The following is a 16,698-nucleotide window of genomic DNA, read 5'->3' as shown; positions in this document are numbered from 1 at the left end:
AGGTAGTCATTGTCATAATTGCCCTGCACACATTTTCTATCAAGTGCTCACTTTGAAAAGAAAAAAATTTGCTAAAAATTGCAGATTGATTATAATTATAACCAAGATACAGTGATAGCTTAGTTCATGAACGCTTCTGTTTGCAAACAATTTGGTTCACAAACAGAAGTGTTCAGCAAAATTTTGCTTCCATTTGCAAACTCTGTATCAGGTGACAACATGGCCATCTTCCTCAAAATTGTAAAACAAATTAAGTTTGTAAACTAAGGCACCCCGATATTTGGCATTGCTCTGTTATAATTGTTTGCTGATTCTCTTCTGAAGGTTTTCTCCTGGGACCTGCTGTCTTCCAAAAATAAGCTCCTGACCCTCCTGTCCTTGTTTTTCTCCCTTTCTATGGTATAGTCCTACATGGAGTCCCAAGGAGACATTAATGCCAGTACCACCCCTCCCAGCAGGCAGCTTCCTCCTAGCAGGGAGGATGCCACATGCTGTGCTCCTATCAAATCTGTGCCTTTTGCTATGCCTCCAAATGCCATTCTCCCCTCTGTACTGTTGTTTGCTTTGGCACCTGTGAATTACATTGTTTGCTACTTTATATATATCAGGAGATGATGATTTGCTGATTTATTTCTCGTACTGGAGGGAATGCAGAAGAAGAGCAACTGAAATGATTAAGGACCAATGGGATTTGCCTTAGAGGAAAAACCAAGCCGAACCAGATGTTGTTATTTATTGGTTAAATGATCTAAGAAGACTATGGAAACCACTTATAAGCATTTGAGAGCTGTAATGATAGCAAGAGGCGGGGAAGAATGTATGTGGTGTTACTGCTAGGAAAACAGTTTTCTGGTAAGCTTACTCTGGAGCTAGCTTTGAGACTCACCTGCCTTCAGTTCCCTGGTGCTTGGGGCAGACCTTGGGGCTGCAGTTTGGATCTCCTGATTTAGCTTGTCTTGGGTGGTTCAGGAATCGACAGCTGTAGCTGGTGTTCCAGGGGATGTAGGAACTGCTAGGACTCCTTGAAGGCAGGCCTGTGTTTAGTAGGGCTAAGATGCCGTGATCTGCCTGGCGGAACTCAGAGAGGGAGAGGCTCACCAGCAGCAGGGTTGGGAGGCACTCACCATGTGTTGTCTGCACCTATCCTCCTGCTTCTCCAACGCCTTCCTGTGCCCAAGAAGGCCTGTGACAGAGGGTGGCAGGAGCACCTGTAGCTTGGAGAAGCCCTGCAGACCAGGTCGCTGTGTGGGAGCTGCTCCTCAGAGATGGGCCCTCTGGTGTTGGTGGAGTGATGGGATCCTGGAGGGCAGGAGGGCAGGAGGCCAGGCGGCAAAGCTTCACTGCTAAAGACAGGGTGGGTGCATCTCCTTGTGGGCAGCAGGGTGCAGTGGTGATCAGGGTGTTTCACCCCCAGGCATCTTGGGTGCCCTAGGAATGGGAAAATGCCAGGTATGGGCCAGGAACAGGCTTGAGTGTCCAGAACAGAGAGGCTCACCTCTGACCCAGTGTCCAGTCCTGAGGAACTGCCACTATCACCCCAGGGAAAGTCTCTCAAGTGTCTTTGTCTAAACCAGAGCTATTTTCAGAAAAGAAAATGAGAGCCACAGACTACCGGGTGGATGGTGTCTCCAGCCTCTGGCTGTGGGAGGAGGTAGAGAGCTAATGTCCCCTTTCCTCTGACCTCCCTTTGGGGCAGATTGTGTGCCCTCTGACCTTTTCCAGGAATGGAGGTGGCAGCTGATCTGGTTGCTGGGTACTGCCCTGGTTGCTGGGTACTGCCAACTCAGTTTTCTGGGCAGTTTTATCAGAAGGCAGAGGATTTCAGATGGCAAAGGGGTGATTTGTGGTCGTTCATATTTGCCAAACTCTAGAGGCTTTTCAGGCAGTCAGAGATATCTATTACCATTACTTTTTAAAAAAGTTTTATATCCTACTGCTTGGTCAAGTTGATTTTTAAATAAACGGAAGACTCCTAGAGTTTAAAGGGAAAGATCTTTTTCCAACTTCCAGTGTCATGTAAACTCATTTGCTGTTCAGAGTGTTCACTGAGAAGCAGCTCAATGCTGGGTGAGTTGAATGCATGGTGGGAAGCAGTTAGCTTCTTGCAGGCTCTGGAAACCCTGCTTATAATTTCTTGAGTACTGTTACTAATGGACTTTGGAAAATGGGTGGAGTGCTGTTGTGGTTTCATTTGGGGCATTGTGTGTCTTGGGACAGTGCTCTGTGTGGACGGCATCCTGGCTGTCCTCCCACCTCTGTGGGACACTGGCTTTAAACGCTGAAGTGGTTACTGGTTTGTGTTCCTTCTGTCTTTGAGCTGCAGTCCTGTTACTACTTTGTATACTAATGGTTGAAAACTCAAACTCTGTAGGCGGGTAGAGCAGTATTCTGGATGTAAGATTAGAGTCTTTGATGTGTAATGCTTTACATATCAGGCACCTGAGCCATGTTCTCCTCTTCCATAATGCCTTCTATTTTTCTATCAACTGTCATTTTGATTCTTTTTATTTTCCGTATGCGATAGTGATACAAGTGCAGGAAACGCTCCACTTGCCTGTTTACTAAGAGAAAAACAGTATGTGTATAATGATAACTGCATGGCTCAGCTCCGACTGCAGGAGTCTGCAGAGATGGTGGCACATTGTGGATCCCACCAGAACGGACAGCCCAGCATTCCCATGGAGCCAAACAGGCCCAGCGTTGCCACGTCTTCTAATATTTCAGGCAGAACTGGAAGTTTTTATATGAAATCACCATTTTTAATTGGCAAATTAGAAAAATGGCATAAAGGTGAATTTAAGTAATTTACGGGCTAAACCTTGCCTGTTCACAGTGATGATGTTGGGTCTCATTTTCCTTTTTTTGAGTGACTTAGAGAAAGTGCATGGCTTCCATGTGTCTTTCCTTCATTACGGTTTTTGCCCCTTCAGACTCTTGTGTGACACTGTGGGTAGGACATTCTGCTGGCCACTGGGGATATGCTGTAAATATGCCATAGTCCTCCAGAGAGCCGGGTACCATTCCTGTCACCCTTCTCTAGGCTGAGTGTCCCCATTTCCCAGACTGTCTTGATGAGGCCACATTTCCATAGCGCGCCTGGAAGCTGCTCTAGTGTTCTGGAAGCACCGTGGGGCTGGCTCTTCTCTGGGACACCGCCTGCCCTGCCCTCCCACCCATAGCTAGAGTGGAAAGTGTCCCTCCATGAGCTTCCTGCCCTGATGCCCCTGCCTGCAGAGTTCCGTCCCTGTCCACCTTTTGCTGAGGGGCCTCTCTGGTCTCACTGTGCTGAGCCACTCTAGGAGTACCTTCTGTGTTTCCTGTGTCCCCCCGAGCATGTCATATCCCTGACACATGCTAGGTTCTCACCAACCCTGAGGAGTAATTGAAACGGAACACAGCTCAACTCTTGCAGTTCCTGTCTCTGGCTGTTGGTTTGATCTGTTCTAGTAGCCAGGACATTTTAACTCTGGCTTGAGTGCAACTGAACACTTCTTTACAGTTATAATCTAAGTTGAAAGTGTTTTGTTCTCTTTTATATGCCAGAGTGGATCTTTATTCTCCTCACTGTTCTTACAATTAATATTTTCAGCTGGACATGGTGGTGCACGCCTGTAATCCCAGCACCCATGGGAAGCTGGGGCAGAAGGATTGCAAGTTTGAGCCCAGCCTGGGCAACCTAGTGATCTAGTGAGACTCTGCTCAAAATAAAAAGGAAAAAAGGGCTGGGTATGTAGCTCAGTGTGAAGGCCCTGGGTTCAATCCCCATTACTGGAAAATAATAAAAAATTCAGCTATTTATAGTCTGACTCTCAATCACGCTTGCAGCACATTAACTTCTGTTTCCACATACAAGTATTTGTAATCTTGATAAGCACACACTGTAGTTTCATTTAAGTCTTTGATAAAAATATTGGGAAGAACAGAGATAAAAGCAGCACATTGTGACACTGAAGGGCTCAGTTCAAGGAGACACTGATTTATTATTCACCACTCTTTGCTTTGTGTTGCTACAAATCTGTCTTATATGCAGGGAGATTTCAAGAGATCTTGACAAATGCTTTTTTTAAAATAAAGATGTGATGCATCTGTCACATCCCTCTCCTGTGAAATTATGAGGTTCATCAGTTAGCCCCTCTTTTTGTGAATCCATATTACCTTCCAAAATCAGAGATTCCGTTTCTGTTCTCACAAAGAGGAGATGTCCCTAAAATTTTGATAGCATCTTGTCTCAAGCGCTAACCTGTCTATAGTTTGAAGAATTCACTTTCCATCTTTTTAAACCTTGCCACTTTTATAATTAACATGGCGAGGTACATTCTTGAACACACACACACACACACACACACACACACACGCACACACACAATCATACCATCATGCAACGCTGTTTCTGGTTATTTCCTTATGGAAAATTCCTGGACTTCTCAGTCAAAGGATACATTCTTTTTAAAGCCTTTGGCCTTTGATACATGCTGCCCATCAGAGATCTTCCAGTGGATGCCTACCAGCTGCACGGGAGATTGCTGGTTCTCATCCTCACTGATGTGGTTCGGAAGGCTAGCCCGAGGGGTGCAGCCAGTGGTGGTTGCCATGTGGTTGGTCTCCCCTCTCTTCAGGCACTAAGTCTTGAGCTTTCTAATTTCCCACACCTTTGCTGCAGTGTACAGGTTCCCTTGCTCTGGAATGTGAGGCCACTCTCCCTGCTGGTCTGTTCCCTAGCTCAGCCCACATCTTCCCTTCCATGGGTTCCTGCCCACCAGGCTCCTGTGTTCAGGGTGCTCGCCGGCTGGTGATGAGCATGCACCAGTGCCTGGAGTTGGGTCCTGTGCAACAATCCATTCTTCTAGTTTAGTTTTGGACTGTGACTACTTCAGAGGGATGGGAGTGGATTCTTTTGCTCACATAAAACTTGAGATGTTTAAAATTCTGAATTGAAGCTGGGCATGAATCAAGTCAAGTATTTTGAATATATACGTGTCATTTCTAAAGTTGACTTTTATACTCTTGGTTGTTTTGGCAAAAAGGAGTTGTTTCTGTAAGGGAAGCAAATCAAGGACATGAGAATAATGACCTAGGATTATGGTTTGGTAAAATGGGTTAGAGTAAGTAGACCAGAGTCGAGACAACTACAGGCACCCCTTAGGCTGTACATGCACATGCTCCCCCAAAGAGCCATCCGCTGTCCACTACATTTTCTATAACCCCACAGACTCAATTAGGGGACATTATGTCCTATTAATAAATTAAGGAAACTTCAGATATCTCTGTGTTTTACGTTTCTGTCTCCTGAAAATATTTTTCATTCTGTTAAACAACAATTTCTCTTCCTTTGATGGATCTCTTTCAGTTTCTTTGTGATAGTCTTAACAGTCAACAGAACTTATGAGATCTGTGGGAATCTGTGTTAAACATTTTACACAAACTCTGAAACATTGTGCTTTTACTCATCTTTTTATTTCTGCTGCCCCAGTAAATCCCTCTGTGAGCTGGTAATTAGATGATGCTCCAGATGTGTAATCTGGAAGCATGGTCCCTGGTGGCACCATGGATGAGAGAGCATGTTCAGACCTGGATTGTCCCTCTGTGGCCACAGCCCCGGTCTCCTGGTTCTGCTAGTCTCCAGTAGCCTGGCGTGGGGGTCCACAGCACTTTGGATTTGCCTTTGAACACTCAACTGCTTAGGATGGGCTGGCAGTAAAAGCAAGAATATTATTCAGGTGTCTGCTTGAGTCATGAATTGAGGGAAAACAGAGTCAGTTCCTGCTTGCCTGCTTTCTCAGTGTGACCACAGTTTCCTGAAATAATACTGTATATTATGTATGCATTGATTTCTGCAGATAGGACAGTTCTGAGATAGGAAAAAAGTGGTACTTACTCAAATATAAAATAATCCACTGTTGGGAGTCATTTAAAAATAATTATATAGCTTATCCTTTTAAGTGAGATTTCCCTCTGCTTTCCTTATACTTTTGCTTATAGCTCATTGTAGGTTTTAATTTTTTTGTTAATTATTTTTTACAGGCTCAACATCCTGTTGACTGGCATGGACCCGTTCTACTTCCATGCAGTGAATGTGATCCTACACTGCCTGGTGACACTTGTGCTGATGTACACCTGTGATAAAGCTGTCTTCAGGAGCCGGGGGCTGGCCTTCGCCACGGCCTTGCTGTTCGCCGTGCACCCTGTCCACACTGAGGCGGTGAGTGTAGAGAGCTCAAGGAAGTGACAACCAGCAGCTGTTGGTATTTGTCAGCTACACTGATCTTCTTTCCCTTTCAGAACTGCATCAATTCAGAGCTCTACTAAAGTGTTTATATATAAATCCCCTGCTTGACAACTTTTCCTTTTGAATGCTCAACTTGGCTTTCTCGCGCTACCAGAGTGTAACTGCTTTTCTAAATAGCTGCTGTTATTATTACAGGTAGTAATGAATGGTCACAGTCTTTTTTATTTTCAGAAGAATTTAAATCCTAATGTGTTTTTAGCAGCAAGGGATCTTCTGATATTCTTATACTGTCACGGTTCTGCTCTCCATTGATATTACACCTTTTCTCACTCCGTTTTATATTTATCATATTTATGATGCAGAACTCACTCTTAAGTGCTGGATCAGGAGGGGTTAGACTGATGCTCTGTATGTTAGAAATAGGATGCCTACAAAGCATTTTCCAAGTTATTCAGTAAGAAGTATAGTTACTCTGTGGTGATGAAAATGTATGTAGAAAGTATGGATAGTTGGTGTCCCTGGCCCTTATTAATATACTAACAATTATGCATCAGTTAAGATGGCATTGTCAGCAACCTTGTTTCACATCTTAGCCACCACATCTGGCTTATTTTATGAGCATTGCTAGGGGTAGGTGGAGACTTCCCAAGGAGTGTGTGCCCCACAGGTTTTAAAGAATCTTGCACAGCTGCACCTGGTGCCTGGCCGCTTTCCTACAGTTGACCTGCCTGAGAACACACCTGTGGTAACCATGTCGTGCTTCTCTTCCTTACTTCAGCCTCGGTCACCCTTTCCTCGCTTAATCAGTGAAGGAACACCTCATCTGCCAGGATCTTACCGTGCCCCTGGTGTGCTCTGACTGGAGGCACCTGACCAGCATGAAAGTGATCAGGAGGCCTCCTTCAGTCAGAGCATCGTGCATTGAGAGAAGGGATTCGTATTGCTCCCTGTCTCATATGCATTTTTGAAGAATAGCATGGTATTAAACATATTGGGTGGTGGCCTGTGTTGGTGTTCTGAACTCCGAAGTGAAATAGTTGTCATAGGGATACATAATAGTATAATTATGTAAACTGACACCAGAAGTCTGATTTGACTAATTGGTTTGATTATGAGGATTGGTTTTTCCAGTTAGATTATCTGATGGTTATTTTCCACAAACAGAATTCTAAATCTCTAAGCCCAAGGGGTTGATAAATATCCGCGTGCATATTATATTCATATATATTCATATATATAGATAAAGGAAAATTATTTTATAAAAATATTACTTCTTTTTTGGCAGATTGAACGCAGGACCTTTTGTTTGCGAGGCAGGCGGCAGAACCACTGAGCTAAATCCCCTGCCCCAAATGTTACATTATTAAGGCATTTTTGCCAGCTCTTTTGATAAAACTGTGACTAGCTCAGGTGACTTTAATGATGGATGTGGCTAACTTCTTTCCTTTGATCAAATGAAAGGAGGACCTGGTTGATTTGTTAGCTGGCAGATCATTGAACTGTTATATAAGATGATAGATCATTATGTGAGAATTGCTGATGACTCTGGAGGTCAGAGCATTAAGTTGTTACTTTCACACAGATACTTCTCATTAATGTGAGCAGTCTATAAAGACAAAAGCAAGGATGGGCCTGGGGATTTAGCTCAGTGGTTCCACCTTTTCCCTCGCAAGCGCAAGGTCCCAAGTTCAATCCCCGGTACCAAAAAAAAAAGCCAAAAGCAGGAAATAGAATAGATGCTGTGTGCTGTCTTAATATTCTAGAAACGGTTAGATTTAGCCATACGTAACTGAGCTTAGTGAAAAGAAACTCATTATACTTACATGTTATTAAGATGGGAATTTTTGCTGGTGATTTAGCTCAGTGGTTCTGCTGCATGTCTCACAAGTGCAAGGTCCTGAGTTCAATCCCCAGTACCAAAAAAAAAAAGATGGAAATTTTTATATTTAATGACCATTTTTTCACTTTAGTTATGATGTACTGAATAATTGTGAATTAATAATTGGAATGGTAATACAAAATTAAAAATTTAGCACAGGCTTATGATCACTGGAAATTTTATAAATAAAATAATTTGGGGCCAGTAGGGAGTGACCCTGGGTTCCATCCCCAGCACCAAACATCCAAAAACTAATTGTATGTGTACTTTTCTTACCAGGAGATAATATAATAAATAAAATATTTTAAAGCATAGCTATGTAATACATTAAGAAAAATTGCTGAGGGGAAAATAAATAGAAGTTCAAGTTGAAGAAGAAAGTGGGTACAGTGTCCACTGTTTAAAGAAAAACTTGTTTGTGTTTATGTGGATGGGAGATGAAGAGCTTGGAGTTACTGTGGTCTTCAGATCCCACTGGGCACACTGAACAGAGTGACGCCAGGGCCATGTGCTGCAGTGCTGCTATTTACAACACAGGACATTAGGTACTTTCAGGCATTTAAAATTATGATGACAAGCTGAGTGTGGTCACGCACACCTGTAACTCCAACACTCTAGGAGGTTGAGGTAAGACGATCACAAGTTTGAGCCTTGCCTGGGCAGCTTCTCAGCTCAGTGAGATCATGTCTCAGAATTTAAAAATAATTTAAAATTGTACAGGGTGGGAGACTGGGGATGTACTCAGTGGGAAGGCCCTGGGTTCAATCCCCAGTAATGCACCCCCATTATATATAGGATAACAATTTCAAAATGATAAGATTCTAATGTTCTCCTTGGACATAGTATGAAGAAAAATAACTAAGGGCTTGTATTCCTAGCTATGTAAAATGTGTGACTCTGAGTCAATGACATGTTTTAATCTCAGGTCATAAGCAATACTATATTTCTGACAAACAGTTTTAAAGTATGCTTGAAAGTCTGAACTTAGAGTGTCTGATGGACAGGAAAGAGCAAATAAATAGGGCAACAACAATTTTATTCAGTGGTGCAGAGATGGAATGCACACAACAGGCAGCTTTGGGCTGTGTAATCAGGAGCTGATAGAGCTTAGGATGCATTCTAGGGAAAGAGGTAAATTCAGCAAAATGACCTTTAAAAAAGGGTTTCAATAGGCTCTTGTTCTAATCAGGGAAAAATCCATAATAATATAATTAAAGGGGCAAAGGAGTCTGGGAGCTAGACATTTGTTTGGGAAAGGTGTTTATATTTATAAGAAGACAAGACCCATATAAGAAAGGTGTAAAGAAATTTGTTTTACAAAACAATTTACACTACAAAGTGAAATAGAGATTGCTATTTAATTATATATTTCAGTTCAAGTTTCTGAGGAGGACAGAGAAATAGAAAAAGAGATGTACTTTATAGAAGATAGGATGATGAGATATTTAAACATATACACAAACTGGTGTGGTGGGTCGAGAGTTACTGGGAATTATCTCTCCTTTGTTAAATAAGAATAAAAACAGGACTGTAAGTTGTCTCAGGATGGAGAATTTAATTTTGGGGGTGGGATCTTGCTTAAAAACACTGATAGGATTTTGTATGGACATATTGATAAGATTAAGGCCTTGCTTTAGTAGTTGTATTAGTGGACACATAGTTACTGAGCTGTGCTTGGTGCAGAACCTTCTATAGGCCCCAGGGGAATGTGTGGTTGGGTGTTGGGGCCTCTTGCACAGCTTACTAGACAGGGACAGACTCATCTGTTCACTCAATCTTTCAACAAACATTTGAGAGCATATAGTACAGTGGCCGTAGAATATCACCCTATAGGACGACAGCAGTAAGTAAGGAAGACCCAGAGACTTGAGTTTTTGAGGTTCCTTGGAAGGGTTTCTGGTCATTGTATTTCCTGGGAAATGTATATATTTTTATAAACAGTGAGAAAAATCAGCACAGAAATAAAGAACATTATTATAATTCTGTGAGAATTCCGACATCGTCATCATCACAGTTTTGGATGAATGCACTTGTGTCAAGTTGCAAGCAACAGCAGGAAGAGCTGACATTGGAAGGAGACACCTGCATTTCCAGAGCTGGGATGGGAGGTCGGAGGCGAAAATAGCTTAGGATCTTAGCAGCTGGTCTGGCCTGTAGCTGTTGCCATGTGTTAAATTATGTGTTCTAGCACTATGAAAATGGAGCTCATTCTATCAGATAAAATAAATATTAATCACTCTATACAAAGTATACATTACACAAATCCTGTGAGTGGTACTGCAAAAAATAACAAGTTGTAAGAGCAAATTAAGACCTACTTGGCAAGTTCCACATAGGATTCTATTAACCTTGCTGGGGAATTTCTAAGTTACATTACAGGTTCAATATTCCTAACCTGAAATCCAAAATACTTCAAAACGTGACACTTTTAGAGTGTTGACATGATTTCACAAGTGGAAAAATTGCACACTTGACATGTGACAGGTCACACTGAAAAAACACAGGTGGATACTGTATAAAATTACCTTCATCTATGCAAACATAGGTGGATTTGGGTTTAGACTTGGGTATCCTCCCTAGGGTATCTTATGTACTGTATGGGCAAATGTTCCAGAGTCAAAAAAAATCTGAACTGGTAAGCACTTCTGGTCTCAAGGACTTTGGGAACTCCATCCACTTCTAATGTTTTTTCAGTGTTTGGATATTGGTTGGGGTTCTATGTTAAACCAATCTCTTGTGGATGGAGACCTGCTGTCTTTTTTCATTGCTGAAATGAAATACCAAACATCCACAATTAAAGGAGGAAAGGTTTATTTCAGCCCACAGTTTATAGAGGTTTCAGTCCATAGTCAGCTGGCCCCAAGGCAGGGCAGTATGGCAGAAGGGCATTATAGAGGAGAAGGTCCTTGGCATGGTGGGCAGGAAGTAGAGAGCTTGCCTTTTCCTTTTACATCATTCAGGCTATAAGCCTTTTGGGTGGTGCCACTCACACTGCGGGTCTTCAGTAAATCCATTCAGCCATACCCAGAACTATGCTCATTCCAGTCAGTGGACTAATTTAGTACCATGCTAATCCCAGTATCACACATCCTGGATCCAGCCAGCTCTAAAAAGCCCTACCTATGATCACATGAGGCTTTGGGGGAATATCTAGATGCAAGCCATAACACCTGCTGCTTAAATCCAAAATACACTCTGTCCTTTAGCATATATTTTTTACTTCTTACCATGATTGATCAGTTGCTTTAAAAAAGTTTTTTTCTTGTGGCATTGGATATTTGACCCAGGGCCTTATGTGTGCTAGGCAGTTTTTCTATCACTGAGCTATACCCCCAGCCCTTTTGCCCTTTTTATTTTTTGTTTTGAGACACAGTCTTGTCAGTTTGCCCAGGCTGCCCTTGAACTAGTGATCCTCCTGTGTCAGTCTCCTGAGTAGCTGGGATTACAGGTATATACCACTGCATCTAGTGATCAGTTATTTTTTCATTTTCTAACCATATAGTTCAGCCTGCATTGTCATAGAGCCGAGTCCAACTGGACAAACCTAACATTCCATCTCTGCTTCCAGTGGCCCTTTCTTTTCTAGACTCCATGCTGTTCATCACTGTCAGCAGCCCCTTCCAGAAACATTACTGAATCATCAGACCTCTTTCACTGCTGCTCTTCTGTCCTCCAACTGGAGTGCGTTCTGATTCGTCTTCTGGTATAGACATTACATTCCCCATTGTGAGCTTTCTGAAATCCTCACCTCCTGTCCTTTAAGCCTCAGACTGAGAAGCCAGCCCTTCTGTCCAGCCTCCCACAATCCTCTGGTCAAAATTAATCCTGTTGGTCTTCTCCTGGCAATGATTTCACCTCTTCTCAGGCATGTGACTTCTCCATATTATATTAATACCTCTTCTGATGCCATCAGATGATAAAGTCCCTCCAGTTGGCATGGTATCTGGCAAACAAGAGGCACTTGGAACATTTGTGTTCCCTGGGATAAAACACGATCACTAAGTTTGGTGCTGTTGATTAATGAAAAAATAGGCAAAGGCTGCTCTAGCCACATAGCAGATGATGACAGACACCCTACCCTCAGTGGGGATATAATGCATGCTTAGTGGTTTGGACTGGCCAGGGAGCCTGCTAGTTACCACTGATGTTTTAGCACCTGCTCTGGATTTTTCTAAGGGACACAGGATTCTCCGTATCTTGGTACAGTCAGCCTACATGTACTGCTGCTGCTGCTTCCAGACTGACTGCGGGTGAGAAGCAGGGCTTTTAGATGCCTTTAGTGCATTAGTTATGCTCGCCCGGTTTGTGATTGTTTCACTCCAGTGTCAGTTTGCTTGTCTTGCCATTGGCCCAAGCAGTTGTGCTGTGATGAGCATTGATCTGGGCCCAGAACCTGGCTTTATTCGAGACTCTGGTGGGCTTGCTGTCTCCTCTGTTTAAGCTTTGCAGACCTTGCTGTGATGCTGAGCTGCAGGCCCAAGGAGGCTGTGGGGTAGACTGAGCAGGTCCAGGCTTCACCCAGGACCTGTGTGCAATGGTTACTCTGCAGGCAGTGAGTCTGAGCTGTGTCTGCATACCATGGTGATCCCACACTGCCAGAGCCGACCTGACTGGGCTCGGGTTCCTTATAGATTAACCAGCCAGTGAGCAGTGTGTGGTCAGTAAGAGCTTTCAGCTCTGGGGCTGCCTGTGCAGTTCTTTGGCCAGGTCCAGCTTTCTCTTGGTGTTAGACTAGAATTCTTTTCAGTATGTGACTTGCTGTCAGTGTGCATATACTCGGATTACTTTTTACTAAAATTCTTAACTGTTAGGTATGTTAGACTGTCTAACAAAGTGAAGTAAAGATGTCATGTGTCAATTTTAGCATGGAAAGACAATTTTCGTAACCCATGCAGGAACACCTGTGTCACTGTTGTAAGCTCCATCTTCTTTGAAAGGCAAAGGAAGAAAGCAGTCACACCAGCATTCTCCAGGAGGGCACTTACATGAGTCATTGCTTTAGAGGCAACCCATCACAGTCACACCAAAACCAGATCTCAAGCGGCAATCATGAAATCCCACTCAGATGGCAGAGGAGTCTGTCTTGAAGCCTTGGTGGCCTGGTTCTGGGAATTTGTGGTTTGGACTGGCACTGCGCCCTTATCACGGAGAAGCCCGCTCACTGTGGGAGGGCGTGTGTGGGTCTGTTTCTCAGGAAATTATTTTCTGCTGTTGTTGAGTGATTCTGCAACACACAGGACCTCAGGCTCTATGTGACTAGGGGTGCTGATTTCTGTGCCCAAAATGTTAACCTTCCCTTGGGAGCTGTGTCTCATTTAGCTCTTCTGGGAGCTTTTCTTCAAAGCGTTTTAAGAGCTATATCCCTTTTACCTTTACAGTTTTCTTTGATTTTAATGAAGGGAAATGCACATATATCTTACATAGCAAAATAATGCACAGACTTACAAAGAATTGTCTGTCTCACACTCCACTTCCAGCTCAGGCCACTCTGAAGTAACATCTTTGAAATAAATTCTAACTTAAAAAAACCACAGAATGATTATTCTTTCTCAAATTCACTAATTTTTAACATTTTAGCACGTGTCATTCTTCGTCTCTCTCCCTCTGTGAAAATACTGGATTGTGTCCTGCAACATGTGAGAGTGGGTTGCTTAATTCATGCTGCTTTCCACATTAATGATTCAGTTGTGTTAAACTGAGAGCGTCACTCATAATTTCTTTTTAGTCTTCTTTAGTTTGGAACAGCTGCTAATCTTTATTGTCTTTCTATAATTCATTCATTTAATGTAATTTAGAATTTATGTTAAATGTGTATAATATGAAGTGCTTATATTTATGATTGTAATACATAAATGTTATATACAGTGTGCAATTATAATATAAGTATATATTATGTAAATATATAATTTATGACATATATACTTCGCATATATTAAAATTTGTAATGTAAATAAGAATAGTATAGTATATACAAATTACACTTGATCTTAGCCAAAAGGTCAAGAAGCGATAGTATAGATACAAATTACTATACTATGTAATATAGTAAAATTTAATACTATAGTATATTTAAAAAATCTGTAACATGAGTAAAATAATATAGACATAATATGTAACCTGTAAATATACATAATATGTAAATATATAGAATGTGTAAAATTTGGTATCTAACATATTAATGAATTACGTTCATGAACAAAAGTACCACAGTATAATACCTCTGTAGCATATAATATATTCAATATTATGATTATAAATCATAATATAATTAGGAATAATGTAATATAAACCAGAATAGATTAAGATACAATAAAATGTGATATTATTAAATATTAATAGATTATATTTTATAACTTAAATATATATTATATTTAATATATGACATGTCTATATTTTACGGGCTGTTGTGTTTATTGACTTTTCTTGTGGTTATATTTAGGGTATATTATTCTTAGCTAGAATAATGCATAAATGATATTTTCTTCTCAGGGGTGGTGACTTTAATTTTGATTCCTCAGGGAAGGTATAATGTACTGTAGCACATTTTCTCTGTAGTGTATTTAAAAAATGTTTCTAGACAGTAAGTAGTTGATATGGAAATACTTTGAAGCCATGCAAATATCTTGTGCCTCCAAAGTTTTCATGCACTAGGTTTAGCATTGTTTTTTCAGTTCTAGGGATCTAACCTAGGGCCTTGTGCTGCTGGGCAAGTGCTCTACCACTGAGCTACACCTCCCCCTATTGATATTTTTGATGTTCCTTGTTCTTCCTTTACTCTTTTGGAAGCAAATAGCTGTCTTTTTAATGAAGCAAGAACTAGCCTTCTTTCTCACCCCTTGCTCTTGTAGGTGTGTAATTGCATGTATGTCCTTCATTCATCCTCCACTTGTTATCCATATGGATGCATGGATTTGTTTTTCCAATGGTTTATAATGTATTTTGGCTCTCATTTATTTCAGTATTTTAGTTCATTTTAGTTTTGGTCAGCAAGAGCCCCTTGTGGTTGGCTTCTGTGTCCTTTTGACTGTCATTTTTTCAGTACTTCCTTATTTTTTTTGACATGGGAAGATGATCTAAGCTCCTCTGGAATCTCCCCACACTCTGCTCTGGACTCAGCCTCTCTTTTAAGGAGTTGATGTTGTCTTTAGGGGAGAATGGCTTGTGGTTGGTGCCAGGATGGCTCTTTGCTATGGGATATATTGCTTTTAAGCCCTTTCAGTGGCAGAGCTAAATACACACACAGACACAGACACAGACACACACACACACACACTCTCTTACATGAATGTACACTCTTGTCTAGTAATTATGAGTTCAAACTCATTCTGTTTCGTGTCTAAAGTATAATTCTTCAGCTTGTGTTTTCTTTCTGTAATGTAAATATTCTCTGCTCCATTATCAGTATGATGCTCAAAGACTAGCACAGTGTCCGACAGTCAGTTTGTTCAAAAGATTTTGCGTGTGTGTGTGTGTGTGTGTGTGTGTGTGGTGCTGGGGCTCAAACCCAAGGCCTTATGCATGGTAGGCAAGGCTCTACCACTGAGGTGCAACCCCAGCCCTTAAAGCCTTCCGTGATAAATCAATCAATGAATAAACTTTAATGTTGTCAATTGTCCTTCTACAGAGAAGTTAAAAATAAAGCATGAAAAATTTTCCCTTCCTATTTTTCTTCTATTATACCTTATTTTTAAATATATAGAGTCCATCAAAAAATGTATACACACTTCAGGAAAATAAAAACTTGTATATATATTTTAATACTAATTTTATGGAAACATCATGAGATTAATACAGGTTACCTTTGGACTCTACAATTAGAAGACATGCTCAAAGTGGTGTTCATTAGCTTCCAGACATTTATTTGTATGTGGAACTGCTGAAGTATATATACATTTTCTTGGTGGACTCTATATGTACTAGTCAGAAGTGGTTAATCATAAATGAGAATTTGAAGAACAGTGCATTTTCTATTATACTTTTCATTTATCTAAAATAAAAAACATTTCTGTGGGCTGGGGATTTAGCTCAGTGGTTCTGCCGCCTGCCTGGCAAGCGCAAGGTCCCGAGTTCGATCCCCAGTACCAAAAAGACAAAACAAAACAAAAACATTTCTGTTAGATATTCTGAGAATAACTTTCTGAGTTTTAAAATTGTTACTGTGTTAAACTCCTAGGTGGCTGGGATTGTTGGCAGAGCTGACGTGTTGGCATGTCTCCTATTTCTGCTGGCCTTTCTATCCTACAGCAGGTACGTGTGGCTCAGTGAATCGTGCTGGGGAGAGGAGGGACACTGGGCCAGTGAGTGCTCAGGAAACTTCAGGGATAGGCGCTGCCTTCTTACCCCATGCGGGGCTCTTGTCTTTTTAAGTCCTACTCAGAACTGTATCAGATCATTTAAAAAAGACTACTAGCCCAAAGCTAGAAACCTAAGCTCTTGCTTCCTGATTCCTTTTACTTGTAGTTTCTGGCTGAGAATAGAATTTGGAAATTTAGCTCTGAGCCAGAATACACTGGGTGTAGCACTCTAGTCTATTTGTCTATGACTTATTGAATTTCTCCTTTCCTTTTTGGTCCTAGTTTTTTCCTCTTTATTT

General features: G+C 41.4%; 1 protein-coding gene across 2 annotated transcripts in view; it reads left to right on the top strand.

Annotated features, from left to right (window-relative positions):
• Window positions 1–16,698, top strand: part of Tmtc1 (transmembrane O-mannosyltransferase targeting cadherins 1) — a 258,438-nt gene that overhangs the window by 7,693 nt on the left and 234,047 nt on the right. For both annotated transcript variants that reach the window (XM_087199944.1, XM_087199945.1), the window contains exons 2-3: window positions 6,022–6,199; window positions 16,279–16,352. In XM_087199944.1, the coding sequence (XP_087056070.1) occupies window positions 6,022–6,199; window positions 16,279–16,352 (252 nt within the window). The remainder of the gene's footprint in view (window positions 1–6,021; window positions 6,200–16,278; window positions 16,353–16,698) is intronic.

This window comes from Heterocephalus glaber, unplaced genomic scaffold (assembly GCF_053883595.1).
Source record: "Heterocephalus glaber isolate CG9 unplaced genomic scaffold, H.glaber_assembly_v1.0 deba00001733, whole genome shotgun sequence".
In the NCBI taxonomy this organism is placed as follows: domain Eukaryota; kingdom Metazoa; phylum Chordata; class Mammalia; order Rodentia; family Bathyergidae; genus Heterocephalus; species Heterocephalus glaber.
The sequence above is the reverse complement of the archived record's forward strand: the minus strand, read 5'-3'. Positions and strand labels throughout refer to the sequence as shown.